The 26933-nt window shown below is 40.0% G+C and overlaps 1 protein-coding gene across 1 annotated transcript in view; it reads right to left on the reverse strand.

Annotated features, from left to right (window-relative positions):
• Positions 1 to 5262: 5262 nt before the first annotated feature.
• The window catches only part of Ccnb3 (cyclin B3), a 61464-nt gene continuing 39793 nt past the window's right edge, over positions 5263 to 26933 (reverse strand). The window contains exons 7-13 of the mRNA XM_050160971.1: positions 25091 to 25204; positions 19213 to 19305; positions 16579 to 16716; positions 12631 to 12786; positions 11036 to 11185; positions 5608 to 5738; positions 5263 to 5372 (exon numbers count right to left, since the gene is read on the reverse strand). Coding sequence (XP_050016928.1) covers positions 5297 to 5372; positions 5608 to 5738; positions 11036 to 11185; positions 12631 to 12786; positions 16579 to 16716; positions 19213 to 19305; positions 25091 to 25204 — 858 coding nt within the window. The 3' untranslated portion in view covers positions 5263 to 5296. The remainder of the gene's footprint in view (positions 5373 to 5607; positions 5739 to 11035; positions 11186 to 12630; positions 12787 to 16578; positions 16717 to 19212; positions 19306 to 25090; positions 25205 to 26933) is intronic.

Raw genomic sequence — 26933 nt, forward strand, 5'->3', positions numbered from 1 at the left:
AATGTGGTTTTTTGTTTGTTTGTTTGTTTGTTTGTTTTTTTTATCCCCAGAGATACTCTGAGCGACACCCTCCAAAAGACTAGCAAGTATAAAGAAGAGGCAGGAGGGTGAACTGAAACTCTTAAAGCAACAAGGCACGGAAGTAACAAGGAAGACAGCCGAAGATTTTGTACAAACAATAGCTCAAGTTAGCCCCTGGTTTATTATGGGAGGGGGTTTAAATGTTCCAGACTGGGAACAAGCCAAGCCAGATTAAAAGGAGTATGTGTTTCTTCATCCCAGAGACGCTCTGAGGGATGCCCTCTGAAAGACTGGCCAGTAGGGAAGTAATAAAGAGGAGGCAGGAAGGTGAACTGAGGGCCTCCAAAGATAGAATGTGTACAGATAGATGTATGTTAGTTTGTTGACTGTGTTGTCTTCTGTGTTCTGGACTGGAGAAAGACATTTGATTCTGGGAACTGCTATGAAAGGTATTTTGACTTTAAAATATGGGCCTAAGGATTTGATACTTAGAAAAAGAGGTTCTGCTTTTGTCTCCACAGAGGATGAGAACCTGTGGATTCATTGCAAATTTATGTGGTGTTGATTCACCGAGACCCCTGAAATGTTAATGTAAAATACCCCCAAGAATGCAGCACCCCCGCTCAGCAGGAAGTAGCCAGACAGATTGATGATGCCCAAATTCCCTAAAAGATTGTTAAAGTGGGGCCCCTTCAGTGGTTCAGGATCAGGAGCAGCAAGCCTGCTTCCCTAAGTTCTGCTCTGCTCCACGCAGCAGTTTGAACTCAGAGAGATTGCGTCTGGGGCCAGAAGGCAGCTGGACAGAGCTTTGATAGGTGGCATTGATGAAAGGCATGTTGCCCTGGCCCAGTCAGTGCCCAGCCTGGGGGATACCACAGTGGTGTTGGGAGTATCAGCAAATATGGCAACCATAGAAGATAGGCAGAAGAGAGACCTTGGAATCACTGCAACTGTGATTGCCGTTATTGCTATCTCTGCCACAGCAGATACTGCTGCTGGAAATGCTCTCTCCCAGACTGTGCAGATGGCTGAGACTGTCAACCACCTGGCTGAAAGTCAGCAATGCTTTGGACATTCAAAATGATCTTAATGGGCATATTCCATTGGGCATATTAATCTTGAACCAACAAGTGGCTCTGGTTCAGGAATAAGTGGACAATCTTTGGATTTTTCAACGGCTAACATGCTCTAGCTTTTATCATGTTATGTGCATTACTCCTGGCACTGTATTGCATGCTTCTGCTACTGTTATGGAACTCAACTGTCATATGAGTGGGCTTTGGAATACTGCTTTTGTTAATTTTACTACCCAGTTAGTGCATGCTAGATGGTTGCAGCACTGGTCTGGCTCATTGGTGCTGTCAGTCCTGGGGATACTTGGTTTAGGGCTATGTGTCTGGGTAGCCACGAAAGGGCAATAATTGGGGGCAGGATGCCACCCAAGGCTGGGAATATTAGAGGGCTATTCTTCACGACAAAGTATTCCACCCAAAGTAGCAAGACAGACACCATTTATTTTATAAAATAAAACGGGGGGAGGGAGTTGTTGTGATTTAGCTGCCCTCACTCCCCCTGACTGACAGCAGAACTTCCTTGTGGTCTGTAATTGACAAGGATGTTTGTGTTCTTTCTGGCCAGTGGTTTTCCACAGAAGCAATAGAGGTATAAAAGATTGCTGGGCAAAATAAAGGTTGCTGTTCTTCCACCTGAAAAGAAGCCTCCATGTCTCAATCCCGGCACCCTGCCAGTCTCTGCATCCAGGCTGCGCTGGAACGGCACAGGCCCATAGTGAAACAGTAGGCAGAGCTCAGAAATCCTATTGAAGAGTGGGAGGAAGGAGTATATAAGCCAGAAGTGTCAAGAACATAACAAGAGCTGCTGAGAAGCCAAGGACAGTGCCACTGGGTTTTGATCCTACTTCATGTTCTGGCTTCGTGGGAGCCTAGCCAGTTTGGATGTCCACCTTCCTAGACCAAGATGGAGCGGGGAGGACTTTGGACTTTCCACAGGGCAGGGAACCCTGACTGCCCCTCAGACTGGAGAGGGAGGGGGAGAGGAGTGGGGGGGAGGGGGAGAGGAGAGGGAGGAGGGGGGAAAAGGGAGACGGGGAGGGAAATGGGAGGCGGGGAGGAGGCGGAAATCTTTTTTTTTTCAATAAAAAATTATATTTAAAAAAAAAGAACATAACAAGAAAATCCAAAGAATCAACTAACCTCATAGTTTCTCATAGGAGCTCAGTTGTGTAGATTTGCCTACTTATGGAACTCCTAGCAGTGGGAACAGAAACTGTCCCTGGTATTTTGGCTGGATTTTGTGAACCCATTCCTATACTGGGTTGCCTTGCCCAGTCTTAATACAAGGGAGGTGCTTAGTCTTACTGAAGCTTGATATGCCATGCTTTGTTGATATACATGGGAGGCCTGCCCCCTTCTGAACAGAAGCAGAGGAGAGGGTACATTGGGGGTGGCAAAATGGAAGTGGTGGGAGGGACTGGGAAGTGAGGAGGGAGGGAAAACTTTGGCTGGGATATAAAATTAATTTAATTAATACAAAATAAAATAAATCATTTCAAAGTCAAAAATAGGTGACATGATAGTAGAACACATGTGATATGAAAGCTGGGATTAATAGTAAAGAGTTAAATGTTTAAATGGAGACTGGTGGTAGGATAGAGGAGAGGAGGAAGTAGGGTTGTTTGGGGCTGCAGACACCTGGCCCCTTGACTTTCTTTGCCTGCCTCATACCCTTTGCCTGCTGGAGTGAATGGAGTAAACAACTTGTTTTCCTGTGCCTGCAGCTGCTCTGAGCATGAGACCCTCATGAGTTCCTGATGGCAGGGAAGTGAATTCTGGTGGGTTTTACAGCTGAAAATCCCAGGATCTGGGGTGTGGCTATCAGTTAAGGATCCCATATAAGCTTCCCTGGAGCACAATCAAATTGGCGGTCTTGTTTCAAGGATGACCCATGTCTCTGTGTCTCTGTGTGTGTATGTGTTTAAATCCCCAGCCCCTTTCCCGGCTTGCCTACTGTCCTGTAGTGCAGACACCACAGGGTTGGGTTAACTAAACTATGGATGTAGGAAAACCTCTTATGGAAACACACTACTGTGAAAACTAATTTAAAATATAATGGGATGGAGGAGTTTGGAACACATGTTCCCTGTATGGATGGACAGTGCTTGCCCCAGAATACATAAATCATTAAATTAAAATTCCAGTGCCATGTGAAGAATGCCTACCTATGAGTTATTGTTCAGAGAGTTTCTAGAACTATCTACACCAATACAGGTAATTGCCATCATTCTTGGTTACCTCTCATAACTAGATGTTGAGACCCTTTTGCTTAAGACACAACATACTTCAGTTGTATGGCACACAGAAATAAGGCTGGGACTGATCTGAAAACTTCCTCTCTGTTAGCTAACTTTCATAGTACTGGAAGATGACTAGAAAAGTCATCAATGGTATCACTGCTAAACCCTGAGTGCTACAATATCAACCTTCCAGTAAATATGTGCTCACTAGCGCAATAGTGGCATGACTGTTACAAGAATAAGCAACTACTTTCTGATTAAATTGGAGGTCTGATATACAGGAAGGAACTCATACTTAATACTATAAACCTCGTCAAAATTTCTGAGTGAGGGAGTCATATAGTACCTAGTGGGGAAACTTATTACTGTTACTTTGCTAGGTGTCAAAATGACTTCTAAACATTCATGCTTATAACAATAGTTTAGTGTTGCTCTTAATCTTAGGCAGAGAAGCTTCTTTCTGTCATGGATAGCAGTTCTTGCAGTGACTCACAACTGGTCAAAGTTCTAAGAAAAAGTGACCACTAAATGTTCAGCCCTAAATGGGACATCTATTCCAAGCTTCTTAAGGCTCAGGGAACATTGCAGAAGAGAGAGTGAAACAAATGTAAGAGCCAGAGGATGGAGAGAAGTGCTATGAGATGCTAACTTCTGAACATGACATGGCCATTACACTCCTGAACTTAGAGCAGCCGTAGTTATCTGCACAAACCTGCACAAAACTGAGCCAATACAATCAGTCAACAGTCCAATAGGCAAGACTAATTGGACTAACTGGGTTACAAAACAGAGAGAAGACATGAAGGTGGGAGGAGGATATGCGAGGACGTGTCTAGTATATATCCTCTAGGATAGGAGAGGGAAGTTGAAGTACTTATGTAGGAAATCAACAAAGGTTAAATAAAAGGCAAACAAAACATAAAATAAGGGCTAGAAATATAGTTCAATGGTGGCACACTTGCCTACCTTATATGAAACCTTAGATTCAATCCCTAGTACCACCAAAAAAGGAAAGAAAAAAAAAAGATGAGAGTCCGAGTAGTCGTCTGCTGTGGCAGATACTTCTTGATAGACTTGGGAAAGCCCTAGAGACTGAGAAAAAGGCTCTTGGCATAGGGAGTTTCTAATTCCTTTCCTAGAAAATGAAGTAACTATTTCAGTACACATTATCTCAGAGATAAGGCAAGAGAAAAAAGAACTTCTTGCAGTTTTATGCAAAAAAAAAATTGAAGAACTTGTTGGTGTTTGCATTCATGGAAAATCTTGATTTTATAACTAGAAATGTCTTCTTTTGGTAGACAATAAGGTTCAGAAAAGATTTCAATGAGCCTTACAAGTTGTTTTCATTTTCAAATTTAGACTGTCAAGAGCTGCCTTGCGGGGGGGGGGGGCTTATTTCTCCATCTTTCACCATTGAAGAAAAAGTAAATAAAGAATCTGAGATTGGAACTACTAAGAGTTTGTTCTATCTTCCCTATTAGCTGCTCTGGCTCTGCACTGCTGAGGCCTGCTTGGGGGAGAACCGGGGGCCCTTCTTGAACTAGGTACCACTCTCCAGGAGCATCCTGCCATAGACTCATTTATCAGCTTACACCAGATGAATTCCTCTTCTTCTAAGGATAAAACCTCTAAAAAGACAAGGAAGCTGGATAAGTTAGATCCTGAAATAGGCTTCACTGGGAGAACAGCCTTCTTTTGACACATGTGGGGTACCTCAGCAATGAAAGGGGACATGAGCCATTCTAGAAACCGTTGCATTTTTATTAATTTTTTTAAAAACAAATATAACAGTTTCTTTTCTTTCATAAAAAGCAATTTAAAACATGTAAATATTCACAACACTATTAGTTCATGAAAATACAAAGAGAGAAAATATTAATGAAATTTCAAACATAAGAGAAACAAATGAATGCAGCCTATGCATGTGCCTGTCCCAGCTGCTGCTCCCTGAGGGCTTCAGTTCTATAATGCACACTGTAAAATCTCCTCTAGATAGTTCATGTCCAAAGGAGGTATTTTGGCAACTTCAAAGAAGTTCCTGCAAAAGGAAACATGGTCTGCTTAGAGGAAAATAAGGCAAAGCAAAAGAGGTCCCACAGAGGAAATGGCACATTAGAGCCCTTGGTTTCCTATCTGGCTTTAACTATAGAGTAGAGAAAGAAAGGTGCAAAGTTTCTGAATCCTCTTTTTTTTTTAAGTGAGATTTTTCTAGGCCCACTGTTTGAAAGATTTTCATGAATGAGCATAAACTCTAAGTGGAGTTTGGTACTTACTCTTCAGAATACTTCGCATACACATTCTTGAGGCAACATTTGGGTTGGAAAGCCACCAAACTGTTTAGCTTCAGGACCAAGGTGTAAAGCTCCCCAATCTTGTAGTGAGTGTACTGTTCCAGTAAAGGAATCTGAAAAAAGAAGAATGACCAGTAACTTATATTATTGAAAATATATCCTTGCCTCCAATATGCTACTCAAGTCCAAGCATCCCAGGGGAGATACTCAAAACATTTCAAAGACTAATGCAGTACAGATACTAATAATTATAGGGTAGCACCTAAAAGATTAAGTTTCAAGTTTCAAACACAAACTTATAAGACAATTATGTCCAAGTATTATCATTTATATGTTAGCCCTAGCTATAGGTGTTCATGTATGCTAAAATCCACTAAAGACCTGCGGAATAGGACTAGTTTTAGAATTTTACTCCAAATACACTGTACTCTTTCCTTCAGTACCTTCACATGTTTTCAGTTACTACTTTGCCCACATCAAGTATTCCTTCTCACAAGTTCTACTTTTCTTTCAAGGCTGACCTTTAAAATGGCCTCCTCTGAGGTATGGGTGGGATACTGAACCATACAATATGAAAGTAGATAGGAGGGATACTGAGGGTGCGATGTTTTCATTGACAATAGGGGTAGTAGTTGTAGGAAAGCAAAGGTGAATGAGTTAATCACAACTAATCATGTATGAAGGAGCCATATAGAAATCCACTATTTTGTGAGCTAATTTTAAAATATAATAATAATAATAATAATAATAATAATAAGTTGTTTGAACAGGAATATCCTGCATGAGTGCATACTGCTTCTTCCAGAAGTCATTGGCTAGTGAGCAAAAATGCCAGTGCCAGCTGTGGGATACCTCCCTATGAATTGTTGGTCAGGGAGGCCTCAAATGCCTCCAACTCAATATGGGCTATTTCCATTGCTTTTTCTTTGCCCACAAAAATTCGATGGTAAGAACCTACAACTGAAGACTCAACACACTTTGGCTGTAGCACATAAAGAAATTGAGTTGGAACTGAACTACTAGCTTCCTTCCTGCTGGCTAGTTTTCATCGTGCCATAAGGTACTGTACAGGCTAATTAGGAAGAAAAATGATGAACAGACTAACCCAATAGAGGACCCTGAATATTATAATATTCATCTGCCATCAAGATGTACCTACTGGCATATTAGTGACATGACTGTCATACAGGTAAAAATGAACTACTTTCCTATTAAATTTGAGGCTCCACAAGTCTCCACTATAACCCTGGTCAAAAGTCCATTGCTGGTGAGGTTAATGGCCCTAGTGGGAAACTTGCTACTATTGTTTGCTAAATAAATTCAATGTTAAACTGCCTTCTAAATATTTATGTTTTGGCATCCAATCTCTCCACTTAGCCAGATTCTGCATATACTTCTCCAGGGTCTAACATAGTGAATCTGTTTGACCCTCCCCGCTACACAACCTACCCAGCCTTCCAGATATAGCCTAAATCCTACATCCAGTGCTCTTGCTTAGTCTGCCCACTCCTGCCTGATCCAAAACCAGCACCTAAGCTTTTGCCAGGACCTGCCCTGACTGCCCTCCAAATCATAGCCCCCTCCCATACACATCCAATCATTCCACCCAGCCTCCAGACTTGAACCAGGAAGCACATCCAGCAAAATAGTTCATTCCTCTATACCCATCTAACCTCATCCCATCTAAGCCATTTCCAACCTCTAGGGCAAATCCACTCCCACATCTTCTCTTCTTCCCTAACCTGCGGTGTCTGTGTAGACACAGCACTAGCAAAAGAAATTCACATGACCATATCTTATAGGAAAAATGCAAACAATATGAAAGATAAGGCCATTTTCTCCCCTCCAAAACTTAGCAATCCTGTAGAAATGTTTGCTATTGAGAATTACCTAGGAGAACTTCAGGACACAGAATTAAAAGAACAAATTATAGTCTTCATCAAAGAATCCAAAGAGCTTAAAGATACTAATTTCATTGAGATGTTTCACCAAGTAATTCCCAAGAAAATAAAAACACAAAACTTAGAGAAATGACAAAGACAATCCAAGATTTGAAAGTAGACTTCGACAAAGACATAGAAATACTGAAGAAGACCCAAGCTGAAATGAATATGGAATTGAAAAAACTCAATAAATCCACTAGAAAATTCAAAGGGAAAACCTTAGAAATACAAGGAATAAAGCAGAAAATAAAATATCGGACTTTAAGATAAAGTAGAACATATAGACCAAATAAACAAAGAGTATGAAAAAATACTTTGAACACAGGAAAGGAAGAGACAGGAAATGTGAAACAACATGAAAAATAAAACCTTTGTATTACAGGCATAATAAAGGAGAAGAATCCCAAGTAAGTCAATGGCATAGGCCAGCTTTTCAGCAAGATCACAGAAGAAACTCCCCAAATAAGGAAGTACATTCTCATATAGATATAAGAAACACACATAGCAGCAAATAGACAACATCAGAAAAGAAAGTCCTTACAGTTATCATAGCTAAAATACTAAGTATAAAGTAAAAAGAATGAATATTAAAAGCTACAAGGAAAACAAAAACTAAAGTCATATATAAAGGAAAACCCATGAGAGTAACAGCTGAGTTCTCAGTGAAAATTTGAAAACAAGAAGAGCCTGGAGTAATACATTGCAATTCCTGAAAGATCATGACCAACCTTGATTAATACACCCAGCAAAAACATCTGCTATAGTTTAAGGAGATTGATAGATCTTCCAAGATATAAGTGTCTTAAATTTTTTTCAACAAACAAAATCTAAAGAAAACCTAGGAAGCAATGCTTTGGGGTGAAGAGAATAATGAGCATTACCAAGAAACCAAGGAAACAAATAGAAAGGAATAAATAATAAGATAGATACAAAGTAGCACTTAGAATACAAACAACGCCAAAATCAACGACACAATAATCACAATTAACTCATACACATTTCAAAAATAACTTTAAGTATTAATGGCTTCAATTTTCCAATTAAAAGAAACTGGCTTGCTGAACAGAAAAAGAAACTCCACCCATCTGTTGTTTTCAAGAAACACATTTTATATCAAAAGGCAGTCACCACCTTAAAGTAAAGATTGACAAAAGTACTCTAATCAAGTTGGACCATAAAGCAAGGAGACATCGCTATCCTAATAGCTGAGAAAACAGTCTCCACACTAAAAGTAATCAGAAGAGATAAAGAGGGACAATTCATTCTAATTAAGGGAATAGTTAACTACAAAGGCATTACTTTCCCAAAAATATATGCACCAAACTCTGGGGTGTACAACTTCATTAAAAAATACTATTGGATATAAGGGCACAGAATAACTTCATCCTAATAATAATATGTGTCTTCAATATTACACTTTCTCTAATAGACTAATCATCTGGACAAAAATTAAATAGAAAATCATTAGAAATAAGTGACATCACACATCAAATACAGTTATCTACAGAATACTCTACCCAAACACAAAAGAATATCCATTCTACTCAGCAGCACACGGAAGCTTCTCTGAAGTAGGCCACATCCTGAAACACAACACAAATCTTTAAAACTTCAAAAAGACTGGAATCCCTCCTTGTAGCCTATCTGATCACAATGGAATAAAACATAAAATGTCCACAGCTCCAGCAGCTTACCGGAGGTCACAGTGGTCCTAGGGACCCCAGGTAAGACACTGCACACCACCTGCTAAACCTCTTTAAGTGGTCCAAGAACCCTAGACTGCACTCCCAATCCTGGGTTCCATATCCCAGGCTACAACTTTGGAAGACTACCAGTGGCCAAGTAGAATCTAGGAACCCTAGGTAAAACTACCACCCACCACCTTGACCAAAATCTAACTCCAAATGGATCAAAGATCTAAACATGGAACCTAGAACACTGAAACTTCTAGAAGAAAACATACGTAGTACCTTACATGTTATAGGTGTGTAGGAAAGGACTTCCTAAATAGGACTGCATTTGCCCAAGAATTAAAGCCAACAATTGACAAGTGGTGCTTCAGAAAGCTAAAAAGCTTCTGCACAGCTAAAGAAATAATCACCTGGAAGGAGAGGAAGTCTACAGAATGGGAGAGAATCTTTGCCGGCTATACATCTAACAGAAGATTAATATCCAGAATATATAAAGAAGTCAAAAAACAAATAGTCAAAAACAAATGACTCATTCACAAATTGCACTTGGGACCTGAACAGAGAGTTCTCAAAAGAAGAAAATATGGGTAAGAAATGCTTCCAAAAATGTTCAGCATCCCTAGTCATTAGGAAAATGCACATAAAACTTTGAGATTCCATCTTATCCAAGACAGAATTCAAAAGATCAACATAAACCTGAAATACTAAAACTGCTAGAAAAAAACAAACACAAATAGCACAGGTTCACCTAAGTGTCTGTGTGGTACTTCCTCAATATTTAGGTTTGCTCATCAAGATTGGCTCAGAATTTCTAGATAAAGAGGCCTTAGAAATGGCTGTTTAACAAGGGCATTGTTACCACATTATCTCTAATTTGATTATATGTTACACATCAGTAAGAATTAAATGTTCTCTACAGTTGCTTTTCTCTACAATATCTTATAAAATTGAGAAAAGTATCAAATATGAATTTTAATTATAGGAAACTTCTACTTCAGATGATAGCACTACAGACATGCCCTGTTACACACATAAACAGATCCTTTCACTATTCTGTAGTCTCTGGGTCAGTGTTTCTCAAACCCTATCCAACAAGATCCTTAAGAGGTCAGTTATGCTAAGGAGACTGCAAGGGACAGGAATGGAATGGGGTAAAGGATAGGAAGTGATCCCACAATAGCACTTATGATAACCAAAGTGACTTCATATTGGTCTGTTTTGCAATTTTGGCTTTTCTGGGAGGCTTTCTTTAAAAACAAAAAGTGTTACAGTATTGTGTCTAAGAAAAACTAATCAATCACTGTAGAAAATCTTGTCCATACATTGTGCAAGTCATCAAGAAGCCATAGCTACAGGAACATAGCAATTTTGTTACAAGAACTTCCAACAGTCCTAATTTCCATCTCCACCCGTCATGAATATCTACCCCAAGTAGTTTTGGGGTGTGTGCACATTCATGCACATGTGTGTATGTATGTATGTATGTACCTGTATATGTAGATGCACAGGCCAGACGAAAATGTCTGGTTGTCTTGTGCTACCACTGTCTACCTTAGTCTTTGAGACAGAGTTTCTCACTGAACCTAGAGTCAGGTTGGCAGCCAGCGAGTTCCCAATGATTCTCTTGTATTGATAGCTCTGACCTCTCCCAGCCAGTCCACAGACTAGCGGTACAATCAAAAATGTCTATGGGTAGCTTTGTACATGAGTACTGGGGATTTGAACTTAGAACATCATGCTCTTAGCAACTGAGCAACCCCATCCCCATCCATTTACACAATTGTCGAGATTCCGCATATAGAGGGCCAAGGCAAGGCAGGCTGCAGCTAGCTTTGATGGCTTCTCTTGGATAAATTCGTATTCCGGTAGGGTTATCTCACAGATGAAGCGGGACAAAGTTAGTGTCTTCATGCTAGCATGGACACACTAAAGGAAATAAGAAGATGGGTTAACAATCAATTCAGAAAAACAGTATCAGGCAGAAGAATCCCTTTCAAGCTATCTCATCCCTAATCCACATGGTTCTCTGCTTAAACAAAGTACTTCTTCTGCTTTCATGACCCCTTTTACAGACTCCTGCCTATAAGCCCCTTGAGGCACGCAAGTAGCCAGGTCCCTCCCTTGAGGACCTCCAACTGCCAAGTCCTAACCCACAGAACACTCTTAATTGCCCTAATAGCCAGTCTCAGCCCCTGCACTATGGAGTAAAAAACCCAAGCTCTGTACTTGAAAACCCACCAATACCCACCCTGGAAAACTTCCCCTGACCAAGAAACATTATATAAACCCTACCTTCTGCTCCATTTGCTGCTGCTTCTCACCTGAGTAGAGGCGGCCACCCTCTTGGGTTTTTTCCCTCCCAATAAATCTCTTGTGTGAGGTTTGTTGCATGGTGTGACTTTGAAGTATTCCTTGGCTCCAGACTGCCAGGATACCTTTACCTTCAAAACTGTAACACTTTGAGGAAAACCTTCCCCCACTAGAGCAGAGCTTTCACTGAGGAAACCTTTCCCCTCAGAGCTGTGACACTTACATGGAGGAAGCCTTTCCCCTAAGAGCTCTAACACTTCTACTGCCTACAAAAGTGCAGGCATTCTGAGAGAAGATTATGATACTGGCATGGAGAATGGCCATCTTTAGGTCACCAAAGACCTAAAGTCATTCTAACTCACCACGCGTGTACCCTTTGACTCTTCAGTGGAGTAATCATCCTCGGAAGGGTCAAAGTCTCTCAACTGTGAGCTGCACATAGTCATAGCCCTACTCTAGGAGATGCTTCATGTTCCAAAACATTCCCTTCCTTCCTTCCTTCTTTCTTTCTTTCTTTCTTTCTTTCTTTCTTTCTTTCTTTCTTTCTTTTTTTTGGTTTTTTGAGACAGGGTTTCTCCGTAGCTTTTTTGTTCCTGTCCTGGAACTAGCTCTTGTAGACCAGGATGGCCTCGAACTCACAGAGATCCGCCTGCCTCTGCCATCCGAGTGCTGGGATTAAAGGCGTGCGCCACCACCGCCCGGCCATTCCCTTCTTTCTTATGTTCAACAATTTAACTTAAAACACACATAAAACATATACAAAACAATTGTAGGGAACAATGAATGATTAAAAGGTGATTTCCAGCATAACTAAGAAAAAGAATATTTGACATTTCCCCAAAGCATATGCATCTTCTCCTGATCAAAGAATATTTTTACCTCATCCCTACATTGCCCTTAACCCAAAATCTTAAAGGTAATCCACAGAAATTTATAACTTGTCCCACCTCAGGTATCTAATAAACAACCTTTCACCAAGAAGTCTGTCAGCTACTCTGGATAAAAGATTAATCCAGAAGTTAAAATAACTAAGCTTTGTTCCCCCACCCCAGTCCTGTTACCGTAGTATATCTACGCAGAAAATGATATGCAGTGGGAATATTGATGTCATAGTTGAGAGTTTTTAGGATCTTCATTTCCAAGGAAGTCATATCACGCGGTTCATAAGGATGTTCACAAATAGAAAGGAACTCTTGCAGACGAGGTAGACAGGATCCCTGCGAATAAAAAGGAGACACGATCATCCATGTAGACATCTGTTTCATCTCTGCCTATGATAAAAGGATGGTGGGGAGGAAAGTGAAGGAAGAAGTAGGAGTCTGCCACATTCCAGACAGAGACTTTCAGGGCAGATCTGAGAGTCAGTGTTAGTTTATTTGAATTTCTCAACAGAAAGAAAAAACAAAATAGAAAAAGAATAGTTGCTTGTCCCTAAACTGTATCAACATCAGGCAGATGAAGGGTCTAAATGTTTTGATCTCTTACAATGCAAAAAGCAGCCTAACATGACACAACTTCTGAGATCAGGATGGGTGGGAATCGGGAATGAGAATAGAGATATCTAAAGCTTGCTATGGGAAAGGAACAGAAGGAAGTCAAAGAAAAATGAGCTAGAGCTAGAGAAAATATTCATAGTAGGATGGAGAAGAGCTGAGAGTTCGAAATGCTGTGCTTGGAATATTTCACGCCATCTCTGGAGGAATACCTCCCGTCCTCTGTTCTCTGGAGGATGAACAATGGTTTGGGAAATCATGAGTATATAGAAAGACCCTTCAAAACTTTTACTTAACCTAGAGCTCACTGTCCACTCCAGACATACTATCCTCTTTACTTCCTTACTGTCCTTTCCTCCTGTTTTTCTCCCATCCCCTCTATTCCTCCTCCACTTATGACTTCATCAGGTTCGCATATTCCCATGTCACTTGTCCCTTTCTTCCACAACAATCTCATTCCCACATCTCCCTTAAAAACTCCTTCAGGTCACCTGTATCGTGATATTCCCCATTCTAGTTCCCTCCTCCCATGGTCAATTTTTACATTCCTGATTTTTGCAGTTACTCCAGGATATACTCACAGTTGAAGATTTGGAGCTGAAACTCACAAATCAGAGAATATGTGGCATTTATCTTTCTTGGTGTGGGTTACCTCACTCAGTTTACTATTTTCTAGTCCCATCTGTTTACCTTCAAATTTCATGATTGCATTTTTTCTTTACAGCTGAATACTATTCCATTGTGTATACATGCTATATTTTCAGTACTTATTCATCTATTGAAAGACATTTAGGTTGCTTCCATTTCTTAACTATTGTGAATGGAAACAAAATATGTTGCGGAACACATTATTTGTGAAGTAGGAATGTAAATTTCTTTGGATATATGCCAAGGAGCATTATAGGTGGGTCGTATGGTTCATTTATTTTTAGCGATTTGAGGATTGTCCCAGCTTAATTCTAGAATGGTTGTACTCTTTTGCCTTCTCATTAACAGTGAACTGGGGTTCCCCTTTCCCACATCCTCACTAGTATTTATTGTCAGTTGTTTTGTAATGCTCCCCTGACAGCCACAAACTATCTAGCAAATCTTCCAGAACCACCTTTCATGAAGCTGTTGGTCAGGGTAATCCAAGAAACTTCCAAGTCAACACAAGCTACTTCTGTTAACCTTGGCCACCTCCCAGAGACTGAAATAACATCCCTGTTGCTGAAGACACCATATTCCTTGGACAAAGACTTGAAGGAAGGATTCAAGCTGGGCCTGAACTGAAAGCTTTCTTCCCCATGTCTAGTTTTCCTGGTACTAAAAAGTGTCATGAAAACTTCCATAGGAGGGAAGCACCCAACAGTCTACCCAGCTAGGATTTCTGTAAACCAAAACAACAACCAGCATGGCACGAGATCCCTAAAAGTATAATAGTGACAGTCCTATCTTCATGGTAAGCAACAGCAGTCGAATTAGACTTAAGGCCCTTCAACAGGAAGAACATAATGTCTGCTACTGGAAAGCCAGCCAACTTCCCAGAGCTAGTGAGGTTGCTGATCTTAGAGAAGAACCTAAGAACCTATGCTGCTTTACTAGACTGGCATAATTCCTAACTGCACTCTAAAACTTATCCTTATGCCCACAGATCAGTGTAATTATCACCTTTCATCTAAGAAGCTTCTCTTTGCAGCACGTGGACAGCATTAGAGAAAACCATAAATGGTCAAGATGCAGAAATCAAATGATCACAGGGTGCCTACCCCCAGCTGATATATCTATAGCACAAAGCTGTGTATCCTGCGCATAAGGTTTGGGGAATATTGTGGGAGGGGGGAAGGAAAGACTGTAAGAGACAGAGGACCAGGAAAGCTGCTGTGAAATGTGTCTCCTAGAAATGACAGGAAACCTGTGTCTATGAAATCTCAACAGTGTGGCTGCCTCAACAAAACCTGAACGATGGCAATGCCAACAGACATGCAAATGTGGAAGGGGAATCTCACAAGCCCCACTCCTACACAAAGAACTACAGGCAGTTACTAACCACTGAGAAAGGGAGAATTCGTCTTTCTCAGAGATGAGCCCCCTAATTGGTTATCCAATACCAAGTGGTCAGCTCTGAAATCACGTACATAAAGCAATATTAAATGGAATTAGCAGGCTGTATTTTTATATTTATGCATATACACATATAAAGAATAATAATCAAAGGAAAAGAGGCCATGAATTTGAAATGGAGTAAAGGGGTTTGGAGGGATTAAGGAAGAAAAGGGAGTGGATAAATAATGTTACATTTGAATTCAATTTTTATAATTGAAAACACTTTCAGGGGGTAGAAAAAATGGCCCAGTAGTTAAGAGTGCCTACTGCTATTCCAGAAGACCGAGGTTTGGTTCTTAGTATTCGCATCAACCAGCTCACAGCTGCCTGTAAACTCAGTTCCCAAGACACATGACACCATTGATTCCATGGATTCCTACATCACATGTGCAGCCTCCCATACAGACATATACAGATTATTAGGAAATAGAAATAAATCCTTTTTAAAAATCTTCCAATATTTCTAAATGCTGTAAGAGGAAGACACCCTTCTTCCATTGGCCTTAGTCGATGCCTTCTGTTCTGACAACAGGAAGAGGGGTACTTCGGCTTCCAAAGGTTGGTAAAGTAAGCCGTTCCCCTTTGCCTTTCTTCTTACTCTACCTAGGCCCAGGCTTTGAAAATAAGGTACAGGACAGTATCTCTAATGATAATTACTAAGGGGTACTTACAGCAGGGAAGAAATAAGATAGGGAGGGAGGGACAGAGAAGGTAGAAAGGAAGTAGGTAGCTAGGAAAATGGAGGAGAGGGAGCAGATGCACAAAAATGACACATCAAAAGAAAAAATAGTTCCAAAGTTTTTGAACCTTTTAACATAAATTGCTACCTCCTAAATGAAAGAATTAGTGAGGTTAACTAGATGTATTATGGTCATGAAGAAAAGGCCAGTTGTCTTTATACTGTTACTTCAAAAATAACTATTTCACCTAAACCATTTTAGACTCACTATAATCTATACCAAACCATTTTACATTGATTGCCTCCTAGACTAGTCTAATAAAACTCTACTTTGTTTTATTAGAGATGCAGATAGATTTCCTTAGACAAGGATATAGCTGGTGGAACAAGAAAAGCTTGGGAAGAGGGTAGAAAATCATAATTGAGCAGGAAGTTTGTAACAGAACTATCTATCAAATTAGGCACCTGTGCCCATAAGGTATCTTTAAAGCCTAAACAAGTGAACCTTGCTGCTCCCAGGGCAAATATACCACCAGAGACAACCAAGAACTTTCCAGAGTTGAGGAAATAGACAAACATTTGGTAAGAAAAGTATCTGCGTACATAAATATAATTTATATACACATATAAATAAATTTATAGAGATGCATATGCACAAGTTTATATATATATATATATATATATATACTCATTCTCTGTTTAGGATAGATATTTGACAAGTTCCCCCTCAGACCTTAAGGATTCAGAGTCACCTCAAATTTGGCTGCAATCATGTAGACAGTGGAACCAAGGAACTGTAGGTTATCCTTCTTGCATTGTGCCATCATTAGGTAGCAATCCATTAGCTTCACTGCCAAATGCAGGGTCTCATTACTCATCTGAAAGGATGACTGAAGGAACAAATAAGATAGGAATTTGCATATTTTCCAAACAAACAGCCATCTCCAGATAGATCTAGAAACCTTGACTGTCTGGAGCATCAAGGATAGCCCTAGCCAGTTTGTACTCTGCTAGAAATGTGGAAACTACTTCAGAAAGGTACTGAAATATACTGCTGTCTAACCTCTTTAAGAACCTTGCAATTATCTGTAATTATCCTTCAAACAGATAATAAACCTTACAAGCTAGACAGTGGTTGCGAGTGTCTTGACTCCATATACCCTCTTCCTCCTTGATCTCTAATACAGATACAGGGCTAAAAGTCAAGTTTGTAACAGGTCTATCTTTCTTTCTAGAAGTTCTAGTAAAGAATATATTGTCTTTCATTTTTTAGTTTGTAGAGGCAACTCATAATTTTTGGTCTGTTGCCCCCTTTATCTCCCAAACCTATGAATAACCAGACAAATCTTTCTCATATTATATCACCCAATCTCCCTGTTCCACATTTAAGGACACCTGAAAATACATTTGGTTCACTCTAGTAATCTGAGATCATTGGCCTATCTTAAATTCAGCTGATTAGCCAACTTTAACATTTTCACATATTCTAGGCATTCTGACATGGGTATTTTTATTTTGCTATTCACAGTATCCAAATGAATATCTTAAGTTAGGTATGGGAAGAGCTCATCTAGGGGAAAAGTAATGGCTACAATCTTAAGTAGCAAATTGAAACCAGATGACAGAAATGGGAAGCAGTATCTCTGTAAGAAAAAGGCACAGCCAATGCTTCCCTGCATGCTGGTATTAAATGGCAACAAGTAAATACATGGGTAATATATGAATGATAGTCCTGTGTGCTTTCACATATATGCATGAGTACACATGTAGGTAGTGCAATGTGTGCACATGTAGAGGTCAGAGGTCAACCTCAGGTATTGTCCTCAGGTGCCATCTACCTTAGCCTTTCAGACAATCTCTCAATGGGATTTGCAGCTTGCTGATTCTGCTAGGCCAGGTAACCAGTGAGCTACAGAGATCTGTCATTCCTCACCCTTTCGGTACTGGGATTACAGATATACTATCGTGCTCAGCCTTTTGTGTGCAGGCTGGGGTTCCACTGGGATGCTCACGTTTGGATTTACTAGCCTTCTATACCAGGAAATGGGGTGTAACAAAAGGTAAAAGCAAGTTCTTTCCTGCTCCATTCCTGCTGGCTCCACCATGAAACCTAGTGCTAAGCCATTTGCAGATAATCTGCTTCTGAGAGAGTTTAATAGGTAGCAGAGCTGATTGCTTTCTTCAGCCTCTTCAAAGTCAGCCATTTATGCAAGGTTTTTAAACAAGAAAGCAAAAGAAAAAAGGTAGAAAAAAGATAAAAATTCTTGGAGCCAACGAGTAAACATTTAGATTTAAAGGTCTTGCAATATTACAAGATAATTATAGAAATCAGAGCTACACAGAGACTTTTTAATTCAAAAGTAATACAACACACTAGATAAGACTAATATAGACCTAAACGTTTAGATTTTTAAAATTAGAAGCAGAAAGAAGTGAATTCAAACATATTAAGTATTTAATCCTATCTTAGGGGAAGTTATTAGACCAGTTATGTTAAAAGGCTAGTTAGCTAAATCAAGATTTTATACTGATGAGAGAATCATAGAGCCTTTAAAAAGAGCACTATATATATATATATATATATATATATATATATATGTAAACATTACTTGGATGATGTGTGTGTGTGTATGTGTGTAACTGTTTTGAGGTGGGGGTCTCATATAGCCCACACTGACTTCAAACTTGCTGTGAAGCTGAAGATGACATTACTCTCTTGATCTGCTGCCTCCACCTCCCAAATATAGGGACTACAGGCTTGTACCACAACATTCATCGTGGGATCTGCTTGTTTTTAAGAAACACAGGTGTATATATAGTAGCACAGGCCTGTGATCTCAATACTCAGAAAGCCGAGGCAGAAGGATTTAAGGTTTAAGGTTGGATGTGTATTATTGACACAAACAAGAGACAGCAGAACCTTAACCACAAAATATACAGAAAATGGTCTAGAAAGATACACTTCAAATAACATATACTTGTTACCCCTAGAGAATACTGAAACAAAGTAATTGGCCTTAATCCATCCTCTGTATTTGAACAAGTTTAGCTAAAGCAGACTCTCTGTATAGTGAACTACAACCTGTAAATGTTGCAACCCCACCTTGTAACCAAACAACTGAGTATCAGTCAATCAAAGATGCTGAATTTACAGTCAATCAGAAGCTGATCTACCAAATCATGAACATATAAGCCAAATACTAGTAGCAGCCATCAGATTTTATACTGTATTTACTTGTCTTTGTGTCTTATTTTGCATCTACAAAACAAATTTCTAGAACTCAGTAACTACTTCAGCTCTACACACCCAGTAAGTTTTTAGCATGTTTGATTTGAACTGAAAAAAGAGAACAACAGCTTCTCAAGGCAGCAGCTACCAAGCATACCTGTACTTCCACCATCCAGTCCACAACAATGGCTCTCATCGTACTGGTGAGCTCCAACTGCCACTCCATGTATTTCCCAACTATGAACTTGTCCTGGCATTGTTGAAAAAAATGTTAATAAACTATTCTTATATTTCAAAATTTTAACAATTAACTCCTTTTCATGATTCTAATGCACTACTTTCAACTGGTATCAGATGTGAGCACATTAGAGTGTTCTTTTCTGAACAAGTTCAAGCTATCTTTGGGAAATGGACATATAAGATATTTAAGGGTCTAGCACATTAAGTCAAGGCAGGACCACCGCCCTGCATTAAGGCTGAGCATGGCGTTCCACCATAGGGAATGGGCTCCAACAGACTAGTTCATGCACTAGGAATAGTTCCTGGTCCTACTGCTAGGAATCCCTCAGATAGTCCAAGCTTCACCACCCATGGGAGCCCTTACCTGTTGGGAGGAGTGGATGGGGATGGGCGGGAGGAGAAGTAGGAGGGATAACTGTGGTTGGAATGTAAAATAAAGAAAAAATAAAATAAAATAAAAAGATATTAAGTGTCAGAAGAGATAAAGGGGAACCCACCCTTGGTTGCCAAGAAATACTAAAAGAGTTGCAATACTTCTTTGCAATTCAATCTAAAACACAATACCATGTCGTGCAGACCAATGCTTTTCAACTTTTATATACATATGTAGGACTCACTCAAATGTCTTGTAAAGCTTCATATTTTAATTTAGAAAACTAAGCTTGGTGTCTACATTTATGTCAAAATTTCCAATGAGACCCACCAGAGCCAGTCTACCTACCTGCCTGACCCCTCAGCTACCCCACTGGCAATTCTGTGGACTAGGTGGTACCCTATGAGCTCAAACTCAGGTATGAAACACAGAGCTAGTCTATGAGTCACCCTACCTACTGTGCTACCTAGAGATATCATGGCTCCTGTGAGTACAGTCCCAGGTATAGAACTTCAGTCCAGCCTACATCCTACCCACCTCCACCCAAAATGGCATAACATTCTGTGCCCTACCTTCAAGGAGCACCTTCCACTCCCATTGAGATTCCAGTTTCTGCTACCCAAGGACAACATGTAGAACTGGATGAGTGAGCTCTCATAGACTTCTAAAGATCAGCCATAAGAATCTTCTAGCTACATACGGTCTTCTCCTGGGCTCAGAAGTTGTACCTATTCTACTTTAAATGGGACTGCTTATGACATCCCATTTAAACATCAACAGAGTTGCCCCAATACTGAGTTCCAAACACCACTCAGCTGAACCATAACCTGATAAATTCTAGTAGCAATAAATACCCACACAACAAAGATAAGAGCCCGTATCTATACCAAGAAAAACCACCAACATTTAATTCCAGATACCTAGGTCACATCGCAAAAACAAACAAACAAAAAACCTCACGCTGTAATAATAGAAGATGAAAAAAATCATGACCATAAAGCTTCATCCCTACTGGCCAGCTTTCCTAATTCTGGAAAGTGGGGTGCCTATTACCAGGGAAGAAAATTATTCATCAGTCTTACCCAACTGAGAACCTTGCAAGCCATAATAATAATAGCAAGATATTTCACCTGGCCCAATAGTGGACTGGATGTTATGGAAGTGACCAAACATGCTCTGATTGGTTTTAAGGCCTGCTCCACAAGTCAGAAGCCATACTTGGCACCATTAAATCAGGCCAAAAAATCAGGGAATGGACTTACTACTACATCCATAGATTACATACATCTCTCAACCCTCATCAGAGAGGCTTCTTCCTTTAGTAGGAGGCAATTAACTGAAACCCACAACTGGTCAATGTGCCCAAAATAAGACACCGTGGAATACTTAGTCCCAAATGGCTCAGAGATACTTGGTGAAAAGGGGGTAGAAGCCAGGTGGTGGTGGTACACGCCTTTAATTGGCAGAGGCAGGAAGATCTCTATGTGTTCGAGGACTGCCTGGTCTACAAGAGCTAGTTCCAGGACAGGCTCCAAAAACTACAGAGAAACCCTGTCTCGAGAAAGAAAGAAAGAAAGAAAGAAAGAAAGAAAGAAAGAAAGAAAGAAAGAAAGAAAGAAAGAAAGAAGNAGAGAAACCCTGTCTCGAGAAAGAAAGAAAGAAAGAAAGAAAGAAAGAAAGAAAGAAAGAAAGAAAGAAAGAAAGAAAGAAAGAAGGAAGGAAGGAAGGAAGGAAGGAAGGAAGGAAGGAAGGAAGGAAGGAAGGAAGGGTAGAAAGACTGTAAGAGTCATGGATGATTGAAATAGTGTTTTCCAGGCTTAATAGCTAGTGGTTTTGGTGGCATGCAGAAGGCCTGCACAAACTCTACCCAGATAAAATCCCAGCATGGAGGCAGGAAGTGGGCATGAAATTCCACCTCAGCTGAGGAACTATTGACAACCTATAGCTTCTGGGAGAGGGAATGTCAATTTTCTTAAGAATGTGATTCTTGGTATATCAACTATGCTCCATGAGTGGCCAAGAAATAATATTAGGGCAACACATATGGGACTTGATGGGCTCAGAAAAAGAAGACACAAAGTTGGTGCTTATGGAGATAGGGACGGATCTAGGAGGAGCTGGGAAGAGTGTAAATATGATCAAAACGCACTGACTGATTCTGGACTGACAGTGGGGAACCCTGCATAGGACCCAACTAGGCTCTCTAAATGTGGGTGACAGTTGTGTGGCTTAGGCAGTCTGTAGGGCCACACTGGCAGTGGGACCATTTATCCCTAGTGCTTGAACTGGCTTTTTGGAGCCCAAAGATAGGAAGGAGGGTCTCGGTCCTGCCTCAAAGTGATGTACCAGACTTTGTTGACTCCCCATGGGAAGCCTTACTCTCTCTGAGGAGTGGATGGATGTGTGGTGGGGAGAAAGTGGGGGAATGGGAGGAGGTGAGGGGAAACTGAGATTGGTATGTAAAATGAGAAAAGATTGTTTTAAAAATGCATTATAGCATGCATGGAATTCTGAAATAATAAAAACCTTTAAACAGAAAAAAGAAATTCTCAAATAATTAATAAAATATATGAAATTAAAAAAAATTCCAGAGAAAGAGAAAGAAGGCATGGAGTTGGTAGGGAGGCAGGAAGGACCTGGGAGTAAATGATGAAGGGAAAACCATGACTAGAATATACTGTACGAAGTATGATTAACATGGTAAAGTAGTCCATGATGCCAGGAACATATAGCAGCCTGGAAGCACAGACACCCAAGGAGCTATGGTCCCAAAATGCCCTCTACAAGCATTCTTTAGATAATCAAATCTCATCTTTTTTATCTTAAAATACTTATTTATTGTCCCTCAATCTCAGAATAACATACTAAGAATTTGAAAACACCAAGAAATTTGTACTTTTTTCACTGCATAATAATTCTAAAATAAATCATCATTGCTGTGTTCTTTTTTTAAAAAAAAGTTTATGAGTTATATAAATAGCAGAAAATGTAACCAATGGATTTTTTAATGGTATGTATGATTTTTTTACAATTAGGAACAATGAAAAGATAGTACAATAACAGGTTCTGATAACAGCCTACAGCAATATCCAATGAATAAAAAAACAGGCAGTTTAGATCTTGAGGTTGGAGCTATTGTCAGTGGTTAAGAACAATTATTACTCTTGCAGAAGACTCAGGTTCCATTCTCAGCACCCGCGTGATGGTGGCTCACAATCCAATAAATAAGTCTAGCTCCAAGGGATCCAACGCCTGCTTCTGGCTTGGCAGACACTGCACACACACCATGCACTTGTATGCATGCAAAACAGTTACACCAGCAAAACAAAAATAAAAAATAATTATAAATAATGCACATCTCCCAATTGGATAACAGCCCCTCATGGAATGAAATGTGGAAACTGACCATTGAAGGACAGGAAAGTGTGTTATAACTAGAGAGATCATTCTGAGACTTACATAGAGTATACTGTATCTATCTTAACCACTGTCTGTGGCCAGTGTCACAGCAGTGACATCATCATACCACACAGCATTAGTATCAAGCCCAGTCCTTTCCTTTATGCTTCCCAGCTTTAGTCTTTAGGATTTTTCTTGACTTCCATCCATCCTATTCCCTTTGCAAGGATGCTTCCCCCCCCCCCCCAGTTTCACCAGTCAGGTCTTACTAATGTCTTCATTTTTACTTAGCTTCATAAGCCTTAGATACATGAAAATGAGGCTCATTCAACAAACATTTGCTCAGCAACACAATATGCTGGGCCCTATCACAGAGAACAAAAACAAGACAGACTTTTTATTGCTGTCATAGAACCTACAGGGTCTCAGGAAAGACTGACAAAGCAACAGCAAAGTGACACCTGTGTTCTTTTGCATCATGGAGCAAGTTTCCCCTAAGAGGAGGCATTTGTGTTAGACACTGAATCTCATCTTAAAATTAATCTCCTAAAGGTTATGTTACCTCACAGTATCATTTCAAGTTAGGAACTGAACCTTTGGTGGAACATTCTAGATCCAATTAATAGTATGAGAAATCCTGGGAAATGTTATCAAATGGGTAGAAATATGGGCATCCTGCATACCTTGTCTATGTTTGACATATGGAGTTGGTGCATTACTGTGTAAATGAGCCCTTTATCTGAGGGAGCTGATAAGAAATTTGGGTGCTCTGTGTCAGAATCTAACCAAACTATTGAGTAGTTGTGTTAGAGAAATGGGCAATTGCTGCTTTGCAAAATGTTATATCAGCTTTGGATGAAAAAAAATCAACTCTAATTCCTAAGGAAATAAAAATTACAACTTATATTACTTTAAAAAGACTATAATATATGAAAAATTTATTTTCAAAAAAAGTAGGAAACAGGAAAAAATTCAGATTTCATCTGATACTGCTAAGCTAAGACTCAACTTAAAAAACAACAGAGCTATCTCTTGGTTTCTCTGAGGAACAGATGGTCCTGAATTATTTCAACTTAATTTTTATACTTTACGTTAGATGTAAAGTAACACACATTCAGTAGAAACACAATTACTGGTTCTTAATTTTGATCTTTTTCAAGGCTAAAAATATGTAATACAAACTTCTCTCTCCCTCCACCCCTCTGTATCTCTCTCTCAGTACTGGGTAGCTTTATCAATCTACATTTTACAGTGAACATTGTGGCTGGGAGTGTATATTTCAATTTACAGTGTGTTTATTTAGATGCTATCTTCTTCATATGTCAAGAGGTATCTGCATATTAGAAAAGGCATGGACTCAGATAATCAATTCTCTCTAGAGAGAGTGTGAGATATTCATTCACCATCATATAAAGACTCTGCTCAAACTTCTATTTGGTAGATAATCTTGTCATTACCTATTTCATTGAAAAAGAGAAGAAAATTTGGAACTAATGAATATTTAAAGCAGGCTTTCATTTTCAAAGGCGAAGAATACTGCACCAAATTGAAAAGTTTAAACAAGGGGTGTGATTATTACATATAATGTCAGAAACACAGAAAAACAAGGAAAAACGATCTCTTACAGAACTTACTCAGAGATAAGCTAAGTCTAAGATTTTTATTTTAGACTGTCTGATCAGCAGTTAGATGTTGCAAGGTCATGGTTTTCATGGTAATCAGACATTTGTTTCTATTTCAATTCTACTATGTAATATGGATGACTCTGAGTTGTTTCTCTGAAATTTTTAAAAGGAGATAATAATCTGTACCATCAAGAAATTTTGGAAGAGTTAAGATAATGTCTACAAATTCTTTACTGTAATGATCAACTTACAATAAGCTACCAAGAGATGTTATTCACAGATATTGTAATTTTCAACATCATTATCAGCCCCCACTTCAATTTATATGCTGAAGGGGAGAATGAGAAGGAAATGAGAAATAGAAATCACTGTCCACCTCCAGCAACCTACAGACCCACCTCTCTCTTCTTCAAGTAAGAGAAGATTTCCTTGATATACACAGAGTTGCATGCGGGATTCCTGTCTTCCCTTTCAATGCTTTCCAATGAGTCACTGTCATCCAGTATGATTATCTATTAGAAGAAAAGACAAATATTTTGAGTACATGTTCTATGGTTCCATCTATCAGGCATTCAACCATGATTATTTTGGCAGGAGACTAAAAAGGGTCAGAGGGAACTTTCTAGGGGTAGATAGTGAAAATGTTTTGTGCGTGTTAATGGATTTGTTTGTATTGATGATTTGTGCATTTTTACTCTATATCAATTTCAGCTTAAAAATTCTCTCCTTCATCCCTGACTACAAGATGTGCTGGAGCAAAGATGGCACAGAAATTGTGGGAGTGGCTAACCAGTGACTGGTTCAGCCTGAGACCCATGCCATGAGAGGGAACCCACCCCTGATACTGCCCTGAGTGCCAGGACCAAGAGGCTGGGTGGCCCAGAGACCTAGGATAGAATCAAACTTGACTAGAAAAAATGTCAATGTAATGATGCCTAACTATATTCTGCTATACTCGTATATTGGTGCCTAGCCCAGTTGTCATCAGAGAGGCTTCATCCAGCAACTAATGGAAACAGAAGCAGAGATTCACAGCCAAACACTAGGCAGAGTTTGGGGGGAATCCTGCAGAAGAGCAGAGGAAGGATTATGGGAGCCAGAGGGATCAAGGACATCACAAGAGCACCCACAGAATCAACTACCCTGGGCTCACAGAGACTGAACCAACAACCAGGGAGCCTGTGTGGGTCTGACCTAGGCCCTCTGCACATGTTACAGTTGTGTACCTTGGTCTTCTTGTGGGACTTCTAACAGTGGAAGCAGGGGCTGTCTCTGACCCTTTTGCCTGCTTTTGGGACCGTTCCTTTCTACTGTGTTGCCTTGTTCAGCCTCAACAGGAGACAAGGTGCCTAGTTGACATGCAACGTGATATAACATGTCTGGTTGATATTCTTGGGAGGCCTGACATTTTCTGAATAGAAACTGAGGAGGAGGGGCGCAGGGGCCCAATCCGAATCGGGAGGGTGGTAGCTCCTTTGTCCCAATAGCCTGCCTGCAGCAAGCAAGGTAGGCCCCTTGTTTACAAGCCACCCAAGCAGCAAGGAGATCCGGTCCTGGCACCAGGAGAGACATTATTGTGCCACCCAAGCAGCAAGGAGATCCGATCCGGGCACCAGGAGAGACATCGGGCTTGCATCCACAACCCACCCAGAGCGGTACTGAGGAGTTCCATCTGGATGATAGTCCATGTTTGGGTGCTGAGGAGTTCCAGCTCAACAGGACGGTCCCTGCTTCTACACTGAAGAGATACACCCAAAGACTCAGTCACAGCAAAGTCTGGACCAAGACACCAGGCCTCTCCTGGCTCCATTTGAAGGAAGAGATGAGAAGGTGCCAAAGCAAGACTTCCTCCAACAACCTGAAAGGCAACATGACTTCACCAGAATCAAGGGATCCCGAAATAAGAAGAATTGTACACCCTACCCCAGAAGAATTAGAAGAAATCGACTCAAAAGTGAATTATATGAAAATAATAGAAGACCTTAAACAGGAGGTGAAAAACTGCCATAAACAATTAGAGATTACAAACAAAAAGGTAGAGGAAATGAATAAATCGCTCAAAGATACCCAAGAAAACCAAGAGAAACAAGAAAAAGCAATCAAACAGGTAAGGGAAGCGGTTCAAGACTTGAAGAATGAAATGGAAATAATGAAGAAAACACAAACCGAGGGAGGTTGGAGATGGAAAATCTGGGTAAATGAACAGGAACTACAGAGACAAGTACTACCAACAGAATACAA

The sequence above is a fragment of the Alexandromys fortis genome, unplaced genomic scaffold (genome assembly GCF_014885135.2).
Source record: "Alexandromys fortis isolate MF-2015 unplaced genomic scaffold, M_Fortis_MF-2015_v1.1 scaffold_83, whole genome shotgun sequence".
NCBI classification, from domain to species: domain Eukaryota; kingdom Metazoa; phylum Chordata; class Mammalia; order Rodentia; family Cricetidae; genus Alexandromys; species Alexandromys fortis.